The sequence below is a fragment of the Chenopodium album genome, chromosome 14 (genome assembly GCF_948465745.1).
Source record: "Chenopodium album chromosome 14, dcCheAlbu1.1, whole genome shotgun sequence".
Classification (NCBI taxonomy): domain Eukaryota; kingdom Viridiplantae; phylum Streptophyta; class Magnoliopsida; order Caryophyllales; family Amaranthaceae; genus Chenopodium; species Chenopodium album.
In genome coordinates this window covers 30,611,412-30,628,670 of record NC_137847.1, presented here as the reverse complement: position 1 = coordinate 30,628,670, position 17,259 = coordinate 30,611,412, and the positions used below count along the sequence as shown (strand labels likewise).

Genomic DNA, 17,259 nt, shown 5'->3' with positions numbered 1-17,259 from the left:
TCTTTCGAGGGAGACATTATTGTAACCTAAAACAAAAGGCTTAAAAGAAAATAAAGATTGGGGCTTTCCACCGGTGAAATCCGATGGAAGCCCCTTAAAAATTGATAATGGAGACTAGGTTTAGGAGAGAGAAGAGAGAAAAGGAGGCTAGGGTTTTTTTTTTTCAAAAAATTACAGATAGAGTATTATTGAAAGAACATATGTCAAATTTTCCTATTTATTTTTTGTTTAATAAATTTTTCCAACATTTTTTCCAAAAAAAAAAAAAAAAAAAAAAAATCCAACATTATACGTTATTCCCCCCCTCTCTGAAAAGCCCTAGTGCAAAACCCCTCTGAAATCTTCCCAAACACCACTTACAATAATGTCGTTGTCTATACTTCGATCTCGACTCTCAAAATCATCCGCCATTAACACCAATATTAAAAACCTTAACACCATTATCTCCCAAAGATTCCTTTGCACAAATCTTCCCAAGGAACCGCCTTTATCGTCTGCTTCTTCTCAACCTAACGAAGTTCCTCCATCTTCTCCGCCGAAGAATTCCAACGCTTTTTTCACTGCCCTCAGATTCGGCCTTACTGCCGCCATTACTGGTGCTGCTGCTTCTGTTGGCTATGCCACTTACGGTTCGCTCTCGTCAATTGCTCTTTTTCCGATGATACTTCTGTTATTTTATTCTATCGCTTTTCAAATTAGTTGACGCGTTTTGACTTTTGACACCATTCACAAATTCTACTTGTTAGATTCCTTAATGTGTTTTTGTATTTTTTACTTAGAGGTATATAAGATAAGTCAAATAATTTTATTTGCGAGTAATTCTTGTATTATTTGATTTGATCTTTAGTTCACTTTTTAGTTGATTTATGTTGGTGTTGTGGTTTTGCGAATTGAATTGCTTGGTAAATGCACAGCTGCTACTTATTAAGGCTGCATTACCAGAAGAAGTAAGTAAGTCCGGCGATTTTGGGGTGGTTGGTCTGGTGCTGTATAAGTGTATAGCCTGTTTCCTCACTTCCTCTCTCCCTCTCCCGGTTTTGCCATGGAATAGGGTCTGCCCCAGTGAATACAATAGTTAGCTGTTTGGTTTAGCTTACGCGTTGTTGGAGTAGTTTGAGGTCGTGTTTGTTTGTTGAATTGGCGGAGTTTTGATTTCGACAATGTATTTTTTTATTGATTGTCGATGTATAAACAACTGTTTGCTGCAAGGAAATGATAGTTCGATAGAGCTAGAATGCGGAATATGTTATTTTAAATTCTAGCTCTCATATGGCTGATGAATTGATGATACTTAGTTTGATTTCATCTATGTTTGTGACACTGCCAAGTTCCACATAGATTGCAATGTTGAGTAGCGAGATTGTGAAAATCTAAGGTGTAAACAAGAAAATCAGTGAGAACACCTTTTTTATTTTTATTTTTTTTGTTTTAAAATATTGTTTATTTATTGTGTATGGTGATGGGCTAAATGCATTTAGCAAGCTCATATGGGATGTAAGCGCTATGAAACTTATACTGTTTAAAGTATGGATTTTTCTATCCATTAAATTTTCATAAGAAGTAAATTTTAGTGTGATAGATAAGTGTCCTGTAATTTATACAGAATTTAAGGTAGTTTTTGTTTGCAGCATACACATTAGAAGAAGTAGATGAGAAAACAAAAGCATTTCGAGCTTCTGTGAATCATCACATTGAAGATGATGCATCTTTTATCAACGTGAGTACAGGCTTGTGGTTGCTTTTTAGATTCTTTACAGTTTCATGGTATTACTTCAGTTATGTCCAAAATATAACATGATTGTTTTTTGGGAAGATAATATGTCTGGTTCACTGAGGCAATGATGCCTGAAGTAGGAGACTTGGGATACAGGATACTGGTCTTTGTGTTTTGACCTTTATCTTTATGGGATTAAAAATTTAAGATCTTCTCTCAGTATCCTATCTTTTCTAGTCACTGTTAATAACACTTGTTACATGATCGTTAATGATGTCAAACGCTGGTCTGATGAAACTTCAATATGTGTTCTTGTGTAGAAATTTCAAGCTTTGGGGCATTACGCTGCTGTGGTTGGTATATTTCTTTCTCTCTTTTTTCCAGTTTTTTTTTATTGGATTATTCTTTTTTATAGGGAAAAATAATGTTTTTTTTTTTTTTTTTTTTTTTTTTTTTTGATATAACATATTATCAAATGAGTGTGATAATTTATACTACATTAAGGGCTTAAAGCAATGTCAAATAAATTATCCTCTAAGCTATTGAAACCAATTTTTATGTTACTGGGATCCTTAACCTACCTTGCCAATCCTCTGTCGTACCCATGTCTTACCCATGGGCCATGCCACACTTAGTGTTTGTTTTGTTGCAATAGGAATTAATTTCCCATGGTAATGTACAAGTAAGTCATGGGAATTAGCTTCCCTTATCTATTTCCTAGGAATTAGCTGTAATGTACTAATATGTTTGGTTGAGACTAGGGAAATGACATTTACTAGGAACTTTGAATGATCTAGGGAGGACTAGGGTGAGTAAATTGCTACATTATGTGAGAATGCCAAACTCCTATGGAAATCCAAATTCCCTCCACTATGTACTTTTTAGATAATCAAACAACATAGCAATGTATTTCCTAGGAATTTTGAGTTCCCATGGAAATTTGGTGCAAGCAAACAAGCACTTAGTTGATGTAGGATAATAATAAAGTTGGAATAAAAAGCCTTGTTATGCAGCATTACTATGCTAGCATTGCCTGTTTCATGTGGCCGATGTTAACCATAAAATATGCTATCTTGGTTCAGTTGTGACTATTTTAATTGCTATTTATTGTGAGTCAAGAGGTGATATCAGTGATCATATCAATGGATCTGTTTTTTGAAAAGCTCTACTGTAATGCCACCAGATAATAGGGTGGAAGTCACAAATCTCATAATGTATAAAGCTTGACCTAAAAGTTGTCTTTGGCAGACCCTAATTGTTTCATAGAAATGATCAAGTACACAAGAATGAGACAGGAATACTGCATTGTAATTTAAAATAGAAATCATATAGTATTGGTAATATTATAGTGTTGTCATATTAAAAAAATAATATACTTGAGATTCTTATTATCCCACGGGACCCACACTATAATCTTGCCCATACCCTCAAAAGTATTTTTGTTTCCACAATTACTTTGTGTGTTTTATAAATCGAGGACAGGAGATGCCACATATTGGACATTCTAGCGTATTATAGATATGGTGACCAGTGATTTTTTGATTTTGAGGTAGTTGTGTGTGAGATGTGTGTCAATTTTGCAATTTTTCTGATCTTTATCGGACTTTTATTATTATAATAATTATAAGCTTCTATCTTGTTTGGTATTTTAGTGCCTGCCAAAGCAATTGAACTCTACTTAGATTGGAGGAGATCTATTGAGGATCAAGTTCGAGTAAGCAACTATGAAATCCAAATATAATTCCTATCATTCTTAAGTTGAACACTGTTTTGATCATATTTGTTGAATTTGTTTTGTTACTTTATGACAGGGTTTCACTGAACCGTTGTCTGATAAACTACTTCCTGATTTGCCACCTGGAATGCAACATGTATTTACACTTGTTGTGGATCTGAACGAGACTTTAGTTTATTCTGATTGGAAGGTAAGACCTAAAATTGATGCACACCTGAAATTGTGTTGAATTCTATTGGCTAGTTCAGTCAAGCTTTCCTGGCAACCCTAGTAAACAACCTTTTTTTTTTATTAGTTGCAACATTTTTAATTTCAGATTTGCCACTACGTAATGTCAATCCCTTGTACTTCTTGTTATAAGTATGTAAAAAATACAAAAAAAATGATATTTTACTTGTAAATTGAGACAAATTTAACAAAATCCGACATAATTGTATTTTTTTCGTAAGGTTAAATCATTATAGAGAGTCAAAGCAGAGTGTGATACGAAATAATCAATAAAAGAGGGAACAACATCAAACAATAGGTCCAATGCAACAACACAAGATTAATTTATCTCAACAGTCACCAAGATCTATAAAATAAGGGTTCTTAATCAATACCAACACCAAGTAAAGCTATGATTAAGGTAATAAAGAAAACAAAGGAGTATTAAGAAATATCACAAATAATCACCAAGATTAAGGAGAGAGATCTAAAAACATGTTTAACTCTTTTTATAGGGCATCAATACAAACCCAGAGTTCTTATATTACAGCCCTAGGATTACAAGATGAATATCCAAAATAAAAACAAGTAAAAATGAAGGAACAAAGGAATCAAAAGTCGATGAGGAAAAGGGGTGCTGGAGCGGCCGCTCTAGGGAGTAGGAGTGAGCGCTCCACCTAACAAGTCACTCCTCGCTATTGCCTTCTAGACGCAGTGGGGAGCTAGAATTTTGCCTCACTATTGAGGACCTTCTTTGAATTAAGCTCTCTTTCTTGGCTTACACTTAGAACCCATGTGACTTTATTCTTAACTACATAAAAGGATCATTCAGCCATGATGATGGTCAACCCAGAGACATGACCACCTTAGCTTAGCACGACTTTGGGTTACAACATGCGATTCTTCGTCGACCTCCCCCATTAAGTTCCATGCACCCGCATCAAAGTGTGTGAATAGTGCAAAAGTGAAACCAGTGTAACTAAATGAAAACGGAGGAACTACTTCCTTTGTTATGTTTTAGTCACACTTCTTTTATCACTTTTTCCAATGCACAAATTCAACGATTAGTATCTCTAATTATCAATAATTATAAATTATAGAAAGTTGATAATATAAAAGTATACATTGAGCTAATTCCAACAGGATCCCGTATAACTATTAATCACCGAAGGTAGTCGGAGTAGACTTTGTGAATAGTTTCACAAATAAAAACTTGTCAAATAAAAAGGGACAGAGGAAGTAATATTTTCTAACCTGCTTTTTCTCCATCTGTTGCTTCTTGGGGCTAATAAAAGGAAATTATAAAGAAGAGTATGTTGTTGGTGCAATGTGTCAATTTACCATGTAAGTAAGATTTATGCTTTAGCTTTTGGCCACTTGAAATTTTATTCTTGGTAGTTGTATTCCAATTAAATTATTTGGTTCAAAAATGCAGTTTCGGTTGCAATAGCGGAAACGGTCGCGGTAATTTGGTAACGGAATTGATGCGTTTATCGCAGACCGCGTCGCGGTTGTCGAGCATGAATTTTTTTAAATTTAAGTTTTGATGTTTTTTTGTCGTAATTTTTAAAAATCTTACTCATGCTTATTTTGTAATTGTATCTTGTATAGTTGTATGCTCTTTAAGACTTCAACTAGTACTTAATTGAAAGGGGGGTTAATTTTTAAAAAAGGTTAATTGGCAAAAGGTGGAAGGGGTGGGGAATAGGGACTAGTGGTCACGTGAGATATGAAAAATAAAAGAAGAGGGGAATAGAAAAGATGGTGGGGTCATCTGGTCACGTAAAAAATTCTAAGTAAAAATTAAAGTGGTAACTTCCAGCTGTCATAAAGCCATACCCAACTACCCCATTAATTGCTTTTCTTTTTACAAAAAAACTGTTTTATTCAAACTGTGGATACCGAGAAACTGATCGGTTTTCATGGAGAAGCATAAACCCTCGCCGAATAGAAGTCAAAACGATTAGTTTTTGGATTTTTTTCTTCGAATTCTGCGGGTAATGCTTGATGCGGCCGAGTTTCTTTAAAAAACGGCCATATCTGCCGTTATCGCGGGGTTTTGAAAAGCTGCGTACTGAATCGGTAAATATCGTAACGGCAACTTGGAAATCTGTTACGTCTCACCCGATTCGCGACATAACGGCCGAGTTTTCGAACCATGGTTATGTGTATAGATGTTATATTTTAGTTGAGCTTATGTATTCTGTTGAAAAAAAAAAATTATTAATGAGCGTATTTTTGTAATTGTAGATGGAAAAATCTCATTGCTCCATTCTTAGCCTTTGGTGGAACGAAATGAAAATTGCGTCTTTCTAAATAATGCCTGAACTAAGCAACTTTTTCTCTTTTCTTTGTATTATTTACAGCGTGAAAGGGGCTGGAGAACTTTTAAGAGGCCAGGTGTTGATGCCTTTCTTGAGCACTTAGCACAATATTTCGAAATTGTTGTGTATTCTGACAACTTGTCAATGGTGATTTTTTTTTTACTCTGTTGTTTCGCTGCTACTTCCCTGATTTTATTAGAAAATTGTTCTTGAGATTGGCTTGTATCTGGCATGTGCAGTATGTGGACCCCGTTCTTGACAGATTAGATGAGAAGCACTGCATAGCTCATCGGTTATCTAGGGCTGCGACAAGATATGAGGATGGGAAACATTATAGGGTAGGGTTCTTTCTATTAGCACTTGTTCTTTAAATCATGCACTCATCCTTTGAATTCATCAGTTGCTGAAAAAAAGTAAAATAAAATTCAACAGACCATCTTGTTTCTGCCTTTCTGGTTCACATCAAATTTTTAAGTTGATATCCATGTCATTTTCAAGAAGAGAAATCTACCTACTTTTGCTCCTTTCTATACAAGGTTGAACTATTTTTCAATTTGAATCTGCTAGGGCTATCTTTAAATTTAATAATTTTTTATGGTTGAAAAGGGTTTGGTTGAACAAATTTCTATTCAACCATGAACAATGTAACTTAGTAGTATTATGTTGTATACCTTGTGCTTGCATCACCTTGATGTCATCTTAATGAGAGGGTTCCTGGTTTCCTCTTTTTAACGTAAAGTATAATCGGTACACCTCATTTTGTTTTGGTTAACTACCTTGTCATCTATCTTTATTTGTTTAATCTCACAAGTTTGTTGTTCTAAAGGTATAATTCTGCTTTCGTCACTTGCTAAATGTCAGTTGTCTTTTATACATTTCTATTTCCGAATTGAAAATAACATCTGTCTTCCTTCTCCACTCCTCCCTTCCCATTTCCCTTCTCTGTTATTAATTTTGTTAACAATGTTTTGTTCTGTATTGGATTTTTTTGTTAGATGTTTGGCTTTCATTTTATTTTCTTAATCATGAATCTAGGTATTGTAGCAATGGTCGCTATGGGTTTGTTGTCATTTGCTTATTTCTGGAAGACATGCTTAGATCAGAATGATGCATTAGTCATCACTCTCTGTAACTCTAGTTGGGACACGCTCAATTGTGGGGAACATGGAAACCCATTGTTCCTGATATTAGGCTGAAGATGTTATGGTTCTGGGGATGCTACTTTAGAACCCCGTCATGATCTATACCTCAAATTATGAAATGATTCTCATTTTACCTTAACCAAAATTTCTGAATAATATTTTACTATGGGATTAGACTACCAGATAAAATGTAGAGGAAATAAAAGTAAAAGGACAATTTGATTTGGATAATTTGACCTTTGTGCGATCTTATTTTATTAATCCCACTTTCGAATTATTCCAAAATAATCCAAGCTTTGGGGGTGTTCTAATCTCCAAGCAGGTCACTTAACCTACAACAACATCAAGTCGTCTGCCACGTGTTGCGTTTTCATTTGTCCAAGAATTATTTTCAATATATATATTTTTTTAAAAAAACTAATTTTTTTTTTAAAATACAAATTTATCCCCTTTCTTCTTCTTCTTCTTCTTCCCTTTCCCCTCTCCATACTATTAGGCCACCTCCTCTTCTTTCCAGGTGCATTACCCTTTTCCGGCCACCGTCCCGTCCCGCCCCACTTCCCTTTCCGGCCAACCTCCGCACCCCGCCCCTTCCTCTTTCTTTCTCCGTCATCTTTCCACCACCGCACCCAGCCAACCGCCCCACTCCTCCCCCTTCCCCTCACTTTGCCGCCACCACTTTCCTCTCTCTTTTCCCACTGCCCCTCCCTTCACTTTTCTGACCACCTCACACCCTCCTTTTCCCCCGCACCCACCTAAAATTGGCAATCCAAAACCCAAAACCCTTCCCCTAAAGCCACCACGATTAGCACCCCCTCTAAGGCTACCGCTATTTGGGGAACGGGATTGGGTTTGTCAGTTTTAGGGGTGGGTGAGTCGGGGTTGCGAAGGGGTTTTGGCGGTGGCTTGGTTCGTGGGGGAAGGGGAGGGCTTGGGGTGTAGAGGACAGGTGTAGGCCGAGGGTGGTCGGAAACTAGGGAAAGGGAGGGGAAGGGGCGATAGGAGAGTGGGTTGGTCAAGAAAGTATATGATGGGCCAAGGAGGGGCGGGGTGGCAGGAGAAGGGGAGGGGGTTTCGGGGGTGGCTTGGTTAGTGGTTGTGTTTGATTTTTTTTAAAAATTCCTTTTTTTGGTTAAAAAAATTGAAAATGAAAAGAAATAATAAATTATCTAAGGAACAGGTAGTAGGTCACCCCTTAAGCTTAGATTATTGTGGAATAATAAAAAAGTAAAATTAATAAAATAAGATCACGCAAAGGTCAGATTATTAAATCAAATTTTCCAAAGTAAAACAAAAAGGTTGATGCTATTAAGATTAGGGCTTATAGCATCACATTTTTACATGGAATAATCTCTAGAATGAGTGTTCAAAAAATAAAATATAAAACCCTAAGATTTGACTCGCTTCCATGTTCAAGGGGAGTTTTTTAGTTTCGTATTTCATAAGTTGTATGTCGCCCTCCCTCCCCCCTCCCCTTCTCTCTCTTTCTCGCTCTTTGCCTCCTTGTTGTGTAAGCAGTGCTAGATCCATGGTTATTAACATTTTGATTTAAATATTAGAATCTTATGACTTTACAATATACGATTCGATTTACGATTCTACAATGTACTATCTCCGTTTCATATTAGTTGCAACTTTGGGGTATTATTTGTGAGATATAAAATATTTTAAAGTGGCAACTAATATGAAATATGTAGTATAAATTGTTAATTATTGGTTGTTTAGTGGGTAAATAACCATTTTCTATTCAGAATTAGGCTTTTAACTTATAATTTAAATATATTAAATAAAATTTGAATATGACGTCTTGATAATGCATGTTCGTAGAATCTTATAATTCGATTATGAAAGCTCCTTTCGATTCAAAGCAGAATCTCGATTTTGATAACTTTGTCTATTGTTTTGGTGGGGGAGGGGGAGATGAGGGGCAATTTGGTGTATCTAGGGCTCCATGTTCCATAATATTTTGGAAATATACTCCCTGTAAATGCTCGACAAGTCCATCAATGAATCTGAAGTATATAAACTTCTGTCACTTAGTCCTCCTCCCCCCCCCCCCCCCCACCCTCCTCTCTCTCGCTCTCTTTCTTTCCTTTTTTTTACCTTGCATTTTTCGTCTTGTCGAGTTTTGCTCCTCTACCTCTCTCCATCTTTCATTGACCTTTTCCAAACTTCTGCTTCATAAATACCATCCGATTGATTACTTGACTTGAATTATTGTAAGATCTTTGAGCTAACTCAATTGATCAAATTTCAGATTTCCAGTACATCATAGGTCATTCATTTTTATTTTATTTTTTTTTGACAAGAATCATAGGTCAATCTTGTAATTTTTTGTGTTCTTCAATTAAGCCAATATAGCTTTCCCATTTCCAAACTAATTTTAATAATTTTCCAATCTGGTGAGTGGTTTATAAGAGAACATTGAAACTCAGCATGTCCATATACTTCTAACCCCCTTTTTTAAATAAAAATATAAAATGAACTAAAACATTCTCCTTTCTAATTTCTTATTCTATACCATGAAATTAACTAGCTGCTTCGTTGTTTATAATTTTTGGTTAATCTGATTCTTGTAGGCTTCATTAACTTTACTTTCTTAACCTTGTGATGAGAAGTACATATGTGGTGGAACTTTAAGAAGTGTAATTCTGTGCTCCTTATGTTGTGAATATGTGAAATGCTATTTGTTTAACATATGACTTTATAATCTCTTTGGAGTTTCCACCACAATTATCCTCCATTAATTATATAGTGGAGGAGTTAGGCCTTGTAATGTATTGTAGAATGTCATCTTAAAAAGGAATTCTTGGGGAAGTCCAATTAGATAAATATATCTTCCTATTCACAAGGCCGTATACATTTATCAGCTCTGAAGTTTATCTTGACTGATCCAACTGACTATCATGATTTATAAATTTCATGGCTGTACCGTAAACATTATTGTAAAGGTTATAGGAGGATTATAATTTTCTATTTATTGTGCAGGACCTTTCCAAACTGAACCGTGATCCTAAAAGGGTTATTTATATTAGTGGCCATGCCCTAGAGAACTGTCTTCAGCTAGATAATTGTGTCCAAATCAAGCCATGGAAAAGTGATGATGTGGATGATACTACTCTGTTGGATCTTCTTCCATTTCTTGAATGTGAGTATGCTTTATGCTATGTCAAACATCTTTTAAGTGTGCTTTGCTTACTAGTCAGTTTTTCAGCTTGTTAAATTGTTGGCTTTTTTGGTTGCAGTTGTAGCCCGGAGTGGACCGTCAGATATCCGCCAGGTGTTAGCATCCTATAAAGGAAAAGATATTCCGAAGGAGTTTATTGAACGCTCTAAAGAGCACCAAAGGTTTGTTATAAACCTTGTAAATATGTGTGACTCTAGTTGCTGATATATATATTTTAATTTCATAAATCAGGAACTGCATTCGCTTGGACTCAACTTTGACAATGTGATGTCATGACATGGCCTGGTTTCGTATATTGGTATATGCCTGAGGCTTTCTTCAAAACCTGGGACATGACACAGTGATAAGAAAAGTTGGACTCCTCTTTCTAAGTACCCAAAATTATCTCATTGATCTGTCTCTTAGCCACAATACCCCAGGTTTTAAATTCAAGGCTTTACAGTTGAAACCCTTGAAATGAAAATTGAATTATCAGTTTACCAGAAGAAATGAAGAAGAATTGTTATTTTTTTCTTTTGAAGAACAAAATGAAGATGAAGAAAATTTTTATTAGTTAGAGAGAAATATGATGACAGTTGTAGTCTTGTCGCCAAATGTTAAGAATTGATGGAGGAAAGTGAAGTGAGGTTGAGGGGACCAATCAAATTAAAAGAGTCATAATGGGATATAGTTACTCATCTTGTGTTAGTCTTTCTCGTCTGTTATTTATTAGATCCATGTCTCTTTTGAGATTGTTATTTCTTACCTTATTCCTTAAAAACTGAAATGGAGTCAATCAAATACTATCTATGTTAAGAATTGTAGATTGATCAGAAGTCTGACATTCACACCCTAGTTAAGCCATGATTGAAACTTATAGAGAAAAGATATTACAGACTATGATCCTTTTACCCCTTCTGTAATCTATACTTATATATTAAAAAGCGTTCCTAAAAACGTTTATGTGCCACGTGGCACCCTCGTCATGTCATCTTTCAACTATGAGCATATTCTAATTAAAATGTCTATCATGAGATTCGAACTCACGGCCACAAAAATATGTATTTGATGTCTTACCATCTCATCCATATATTAATCATGTTTTTATACTTGACTCATAAATATATAAGTATATGAATTGGATGGAGATCTAAACATTTAATAACTGCAATTCTTAAAAAAAAAAAAAATTGATCCTATTATTTGCTAATTATGATCATCGAGATAATACATAACTATTGTTATAAATTTTAGTTATTTAATTATTTTGATAACAATTATGTCTTTATTTTCATAATATCTATACTAATATATTAAAAGGCGTTTCTAAAAACGTCTATGTGCCACGTAGACTCCTCATTGCGCTACGTCATATACTCAATTTCTTAATACGCCATGTAATCAACTCAATTCTCCTTCAATATGCCACGTCACCCATGTAACCAACAATAACACTATATAATGCCTCAACCTAATTAAGAAAAAAAAAAAAAGATATGTGGATGAAGAGGTTTGAAAGCTTTGGTGGACGGAGTAAGTAATAATGCCTCAAGTAAGTAATATGTGGATAGAGAAAGGTTGGCGGCAATGGTGTGGGGAGTTACACACACACACACACACACACACACACACACACACACACACACACACACACACACACACACACACACACACACACACACACACACACACACACACACAGAGGACAGGTAAGAACCCTCCTCTATATAAGAACCCAATCTTATATAAGAATCAATCTTAGCCCTTTATTAGTTTTAATCTAACCATCTAAAATGATCCTTTAGTAATGACATTTCTGTAATTTTGAGGAGTTCATATTTAGAACATTGAAAAAATTTAGAACATAAAAAAAAATTGAGAATATAAAAAAAAAAAATTTCGAACATAGCAAAACTTTAGAACATAAGCAAACTAAAATTTAGAACATAAGAAAAATAATTTAGAACATAAGTTGAAAAAATAATTTATAGCATAGGAAATAAATTTAGAACATAAGCTGAAAAAATAATTTAGAACATAAGAAAAATTTTAGAACATAAGATGAAAAAAAAAATTTAGAACATTTGAACAAATTTAGAACATGAGCTAAAAAAAATTTTAGAATATAGGAAATAATTTGGAACATAAGTAGAAAAAATTACAGTAAGATATTGTAAAAACTTTAGAACATAGGCAGAAAAAAATTTAGAATATAGGAAAAAGTTTAGAACATAAGGTGTTCTTACATAAGAAAGGGTTCTTATGTTCTAAATTATTTTTCCAGCTTATGTTCTAAATTTTTTTTTTACGTTCTAAATTATTTTTTCAACTTATGTTATAAATTTTTTCTTGTGCTATAATTTATTTTTTCAACTTATGTTCTAAATTATTTTTCTGATGTTCTAAATTTTTGTTTGCTTATGTTTTAAATTTTTGCTATCTTTTAAATTTTTTTTCTTCCTATGTTTTAATTTTTTTTCTTTTTTATGTTCTAAATTTTTTTTTTTATGTTCTACATATGAATACTTCAAAATTATAGAAATGCCATTACTAAAGGATCATTTTAGATGGTTAGATCAAACTAATAAGGAGCTGAGATTGGTTCTTATATAAGATTGAGTTCTTATATAGTGGAGGGTTCTTACATGAGCTTAAGCTGAGATTGGTTCTTATATAAGATTGAGTTCTTATATAGTGGAGGGTTCTTACATGAGCTTTCCTTTTATATATATATATATATATATATATATATATATATATATATATATATATATATATATATATATATATATAAAATTTACCATAATTAATTATTTAACTTGTTTATCATCAAAAAATCATTTTTAATGCTATATATAACTAATACTCCCCTAATTTATTACTTGCTCCACTTTCCTTTGCGAATGTATTTAATTACTTGCTCCATTTCGTTTTTTGAAAACTTTTAACAATATTTTATTAGTTTTCTCCCTACTAGTGGTCCCCTCGCATCATATTGTAATATTTTTCATATTTTCTCTCCTCTTTACTTATACTTACTTTTACTTTTTTAGATTTTTTTTAATCTTTGCTAGAGATTAAACAGTAAGATTACAAGCTAGAAAAAGGTAGAAAATGGCAACCAAAGGATAGATTGTATTATCAAACAGAGTAATCGAATAATACAGGGGCCTTCATTTGAGAGGAAGGTGCTCTCCCAAAACAAACTTCTCAATTAATTTCTTTGATGCCTTCCCCAAACACCTATTAATACCCAAATAAGCCAGCTAACAGCTAAGAAAGAATCAAAATAACAAACTCATAACAAACTTTCCTATAGATTACTATTTTACCCTCTTCCCCCAAAATTGATTTTTAACAAACTTCCAACTCAGATTAATTCTTGAGCCTTCTAGAATAGGTGAAAGCGTATATCAGGTTTGGGCTGAATACTTGCATTCTTCAACCAACCCTATGTCCTTCCTAAAATAATTTTTTATACTATAGCTCCTAAAACTCTATGTTTGGAGAAATGGAGCAAGTAATAAAATACGGAGGGATTGGAAAGAAAAAGAAAAAAAAAAAAAACACATAGCTGTATGTGATGTTTTGAATATTTTTGTCAACCAATAATAATCGGCAAACTTATAGGTTACCAGTGAGAATTGCTCAACAATACTTAAAATGGAATAAAAAAGAAAAGAAAAGAAAAAAAAATCAAAATATCATAGGGGAAGGAGGCAAGTGACACTGATGGAGTAATGGTTTGTGTTTTCGTAATACTTCAGACAAAAATAAAATTTACTTGGTACTTTTGTAGTTCCATGATATTCAATTATGTATACCTCCCTTTATATTATAACCATATTTTCGTATCGAGTTTGAAGCTAAGTCATTATTATCAAATGTCTTTCTCTTTTTTTTTTTTTTTTTTTTTTTTTTTTTTATTTTGTTGTTTAATCATTGCATCATGTATGTGAGTCTGTTTTTTTTCCTGTCATTGAAAAAATTCTGAGATGTTATTCTGAAAACTCTGTGGAATATGGCAGTTGAACATAATTGATGACAAATCATGTTGCGAATAACCGAGGGTTCGTTTGGCATTGTTGTGGTTTTTTGTTTTTTAAAAGTATATGATATATGCCCCATAATGAATCAAAAATTATTTAAACTTGTTAAAATCATGATAATTTTGAAAACTGACAACAGAAAAGTGGAAACACCTTTTTCTTGTTTCCTGTTTTTGGTTTTTGGTTTTCAAAAAAACAGAAAACTGAAAACCAAAAATAATGCCAAACAAGCCCTGAGTTTTTCACTAGTATTATTCTATCAGCGTTGGAATTTTCTAATTTTCTGCCAAAAAGATATCTGTAATTGCATTATCTATATGATGCATGCTGCGTGCTTCTGACTGAGTCACTGAGAGGATCAATTTGTTTAAGATGTTGCTACGATATCACTACTTTTATTAGAAGACCAGTGACTAATTGAAACTGCAAAATACATAAAAGTGTCATATCTGTCTGTTGGTACAGCAGACGGTAGGAGTTGGTGACTACCTGAACTTTACTACTTAGCTAGTAAAGCTATGTGTAGCATGGATTGGCCCTCGTTATATATAGGGGTGAGCAAAAAATCAAGGTAACCGGAACCGGAACCGGTTAGGAACTTCCGGTTCGGTGTAACAAAATGGAGAACCTATTGCAATAGGTTCCAGTTTCACGTTCTCAATTTTATAGAACCAGAACATATAGGGTACGCTTTAACCTTATAAAAGTATCACTTAATGTCAAATTATTCACCAATTCTAACTTATATTTTAAATAATAAATATCAAAATTACAATTATAAATATATGAATTAAATTTTTTAAACAACTACTATTAGTTTGTTTTATTTGCGAGTTGTAAACATTGTAAATTAGTGACCAACCAGTTTTTTGTTAAAAAAATCTGCAAAAAGTTAGTAAGTATATTACAAGACAAGTACCCTTAATCGATTCTAGTTTCAGGTCACAATTTCCAGTTTCCAATTTCCAGGAACCTGTTCAACAGGTTCCGGTTCCGGTTCCGGTTTTGGTTCACATTTTGAGGAACCTGTTGCAATAGGTTTCGGTTCTGATTTCAGAAATTTTAAAACAGGGTACCCTGTTATGCTCACCCCTATTTATATAGCTGAGGGGGGATAGGGCTTAGCTGTCGTGCTGTTCCCGTCTTTAACCATTGGGATGCATGACTGGCTGGGTAAGGCTTCACGTAGAGTTGAAGTTTACCTTGAGCATGTTTTTTGACATTTGTTGACGCCCTCTTTAATTAGTTGTGGATCTCAGGGTTTTTTTAGCTGTTTGTTATCAAGTTATTTATTTATTTTTCTTTTGACAGCATTATCAAGTTTCTGAAGATACTTTCTTTGAAACAAAAAATTTATCCCATGTTTAGGATCCTGCTGCCTTCTTTTTGGCACCTCTTCTTTAGTAATTATTTCTATTCCTTGCTGTGTGAAAGTTGATTTTCTATCTTTATTTCTTCCTGCTGCAATTTGTTCCTACTTTAATTTCCAACCCCATTGACCAATTATTTTGGTATTATGGACTTCTTGCTGGATAAATCTGAAAAATTGTTCTGTTATTTGCTATAACTTAATAGTTCGTTTAAGAGTAATTTTACTTAATTCTTTAATGCTGCAGGCGAATGCAAGAACAGAAACAGCAAGGACGTTTTTGGCGCCGTTGAAATCAAATTTATTTTATGCTGCTACTTAAATATTGGCAAGCATAACCATTTTCACCGAGATAGTGGAACACCTAGCTCAAGACAGCGAATTCGCAAACAGTTGATAATTTGGCTCAGCTTCAGCATGAAACAAGTTCGGCTCTCAATTGTTAACCAGTCATATTCAATTATATTTTTTTGTCATTGTACATTCTGAGGAAAAACTGGAAAATTTTGTTTCATCCTGTTAGCTTCTTTATAGTTGAACAAGAGATGCTCAAATAATGTTATAGCAATCAACTCCCTCGTTAGTGTACCCTAATAGATTAAAATAATATGTATGGTTCTTAGTTTAAGAAAGTGCACCAAGTTTTTCCTGGATGCTAGGCTAACCAAGGTGCGCAAAGTTAAACACCTTGGTCTTTTTTGCGAGTACAGTGACTACAGTCCATACAGTAACCATTTTGCAAGGTGTTGTGACTTAGCCTTTTGTTTTAGTTGATTTAAATTTTGATTTTACCACCCAAAAAAACTTCGCAGGAGACTAAACTTTCAAAAGTTGCAAAGAGGAGACTGAAACCTGGCTGAAGGGAATATTCTAGTCTAGCATTGGATACTTAAATCATTTAATAAAAAATACAAATTACTTTGTGAAATCATCTTCCCGCCTCTTTTTCCTTTCCACCATTATGGTATGCAATATTCAAAGGGTATACCAACAGCAATCGTAATCGGTCTTTTCAAGATCAAGAGCAATAAGTAGCTACTTAATGTTGGAGATATCAACAATAAAAGCGGGATCAAATTTGAAATCTCTTGAAGTCATCATATAACTAATATATAACGCTAAACTTTTAGCAAGGTTACGATACAGCGACACTTGACGTTCTAATTTTTTGCGCCACGTTGGATTGATTTAAATAAACTTCATAAGATAAGAAATTTAATTTAGAATTTTATTTGGATAGAATTTTAGAATAAAATTGTTAGTTTAGAGTTTTATTTTCAAAAAAATACCAATATTTCAAATGTACAAATTGAATTATAATTTTATTCAAAAAATTTCGATAAAAAATAGCAAATCGTCATAAAAGCACATCAATTCCTAACTAATTTTGCATCAATGATATATTTTAAAATTTGACATATAGATTAAAAATTTATCTCAAAATTCAATAAACAACCTGGACATCGTACGGGCATAAAACTAGTGGTGCTATAATTGTCAAGTCTTTAGATATGTTTGAATTAATCAAATCAGACCAATTTTGTTGAAACCCA

The 17,259-nt window shown here is 33.6% G+C and overlaps 1 protein-coding gene across 1 annotated transcript; it reads left to right on the top strand.

The window, feature by feature from the left end:
- The first annotated feature begins 281 nt into the window (after positions 1–281).
- LOC145579137 (mitochondrial import inner membrane translocase subunit TIM50-like) lies at positions 282–16,476 on the top strand. Its single transcript, XM_081636406.1, has 10 exons — positions 282–629; positions 1,629–1,717; positions 2,035–2,071; positions 3,367–3,428; positions 3,526–3,639; positions 6,023–6,127; positions 6,220–6,318; positions 10,111–10,270; positions 10,368–10,470; positions 15,954–16,476. Exons 1-10 carry the CDS (start codon positions 365–367, stop codon positions 15,997–15,999), a joined length of 1,080 nt encoding a protein of 359 aa, XP_081492532.1. The 5' UTR covers positions 282–364; the 3' UTR covers positions 16,000–16,476.
- Positions 16,477–17,259: the final 783 nt, after the last annotated feature.

Bases quoted from the DNA above. Each gene is read 5' to 3' on its own strand.
- LOC145579137 (XM_081636406.1), top strand. From the start codon at position 365: ATGTCGTTGTCTATACTTCGATCTCGACTCTCAAAATCATCCGCCATT. The intron at 630-1,628 runs GTTCGCTCTCGT...TTTTGTTTGCAG, and splicing joins TGTTGGCTATGCCACTTACG to CATACACATTAGAAGAAGTA. The intron at 10,471-15,953 runs GTTTGTTATAAA...TTAATGCTGCAG, and splicing joins CGCTCTAAAGAGCACCAAAG to GCGAATGCAAGAACAGAAAC.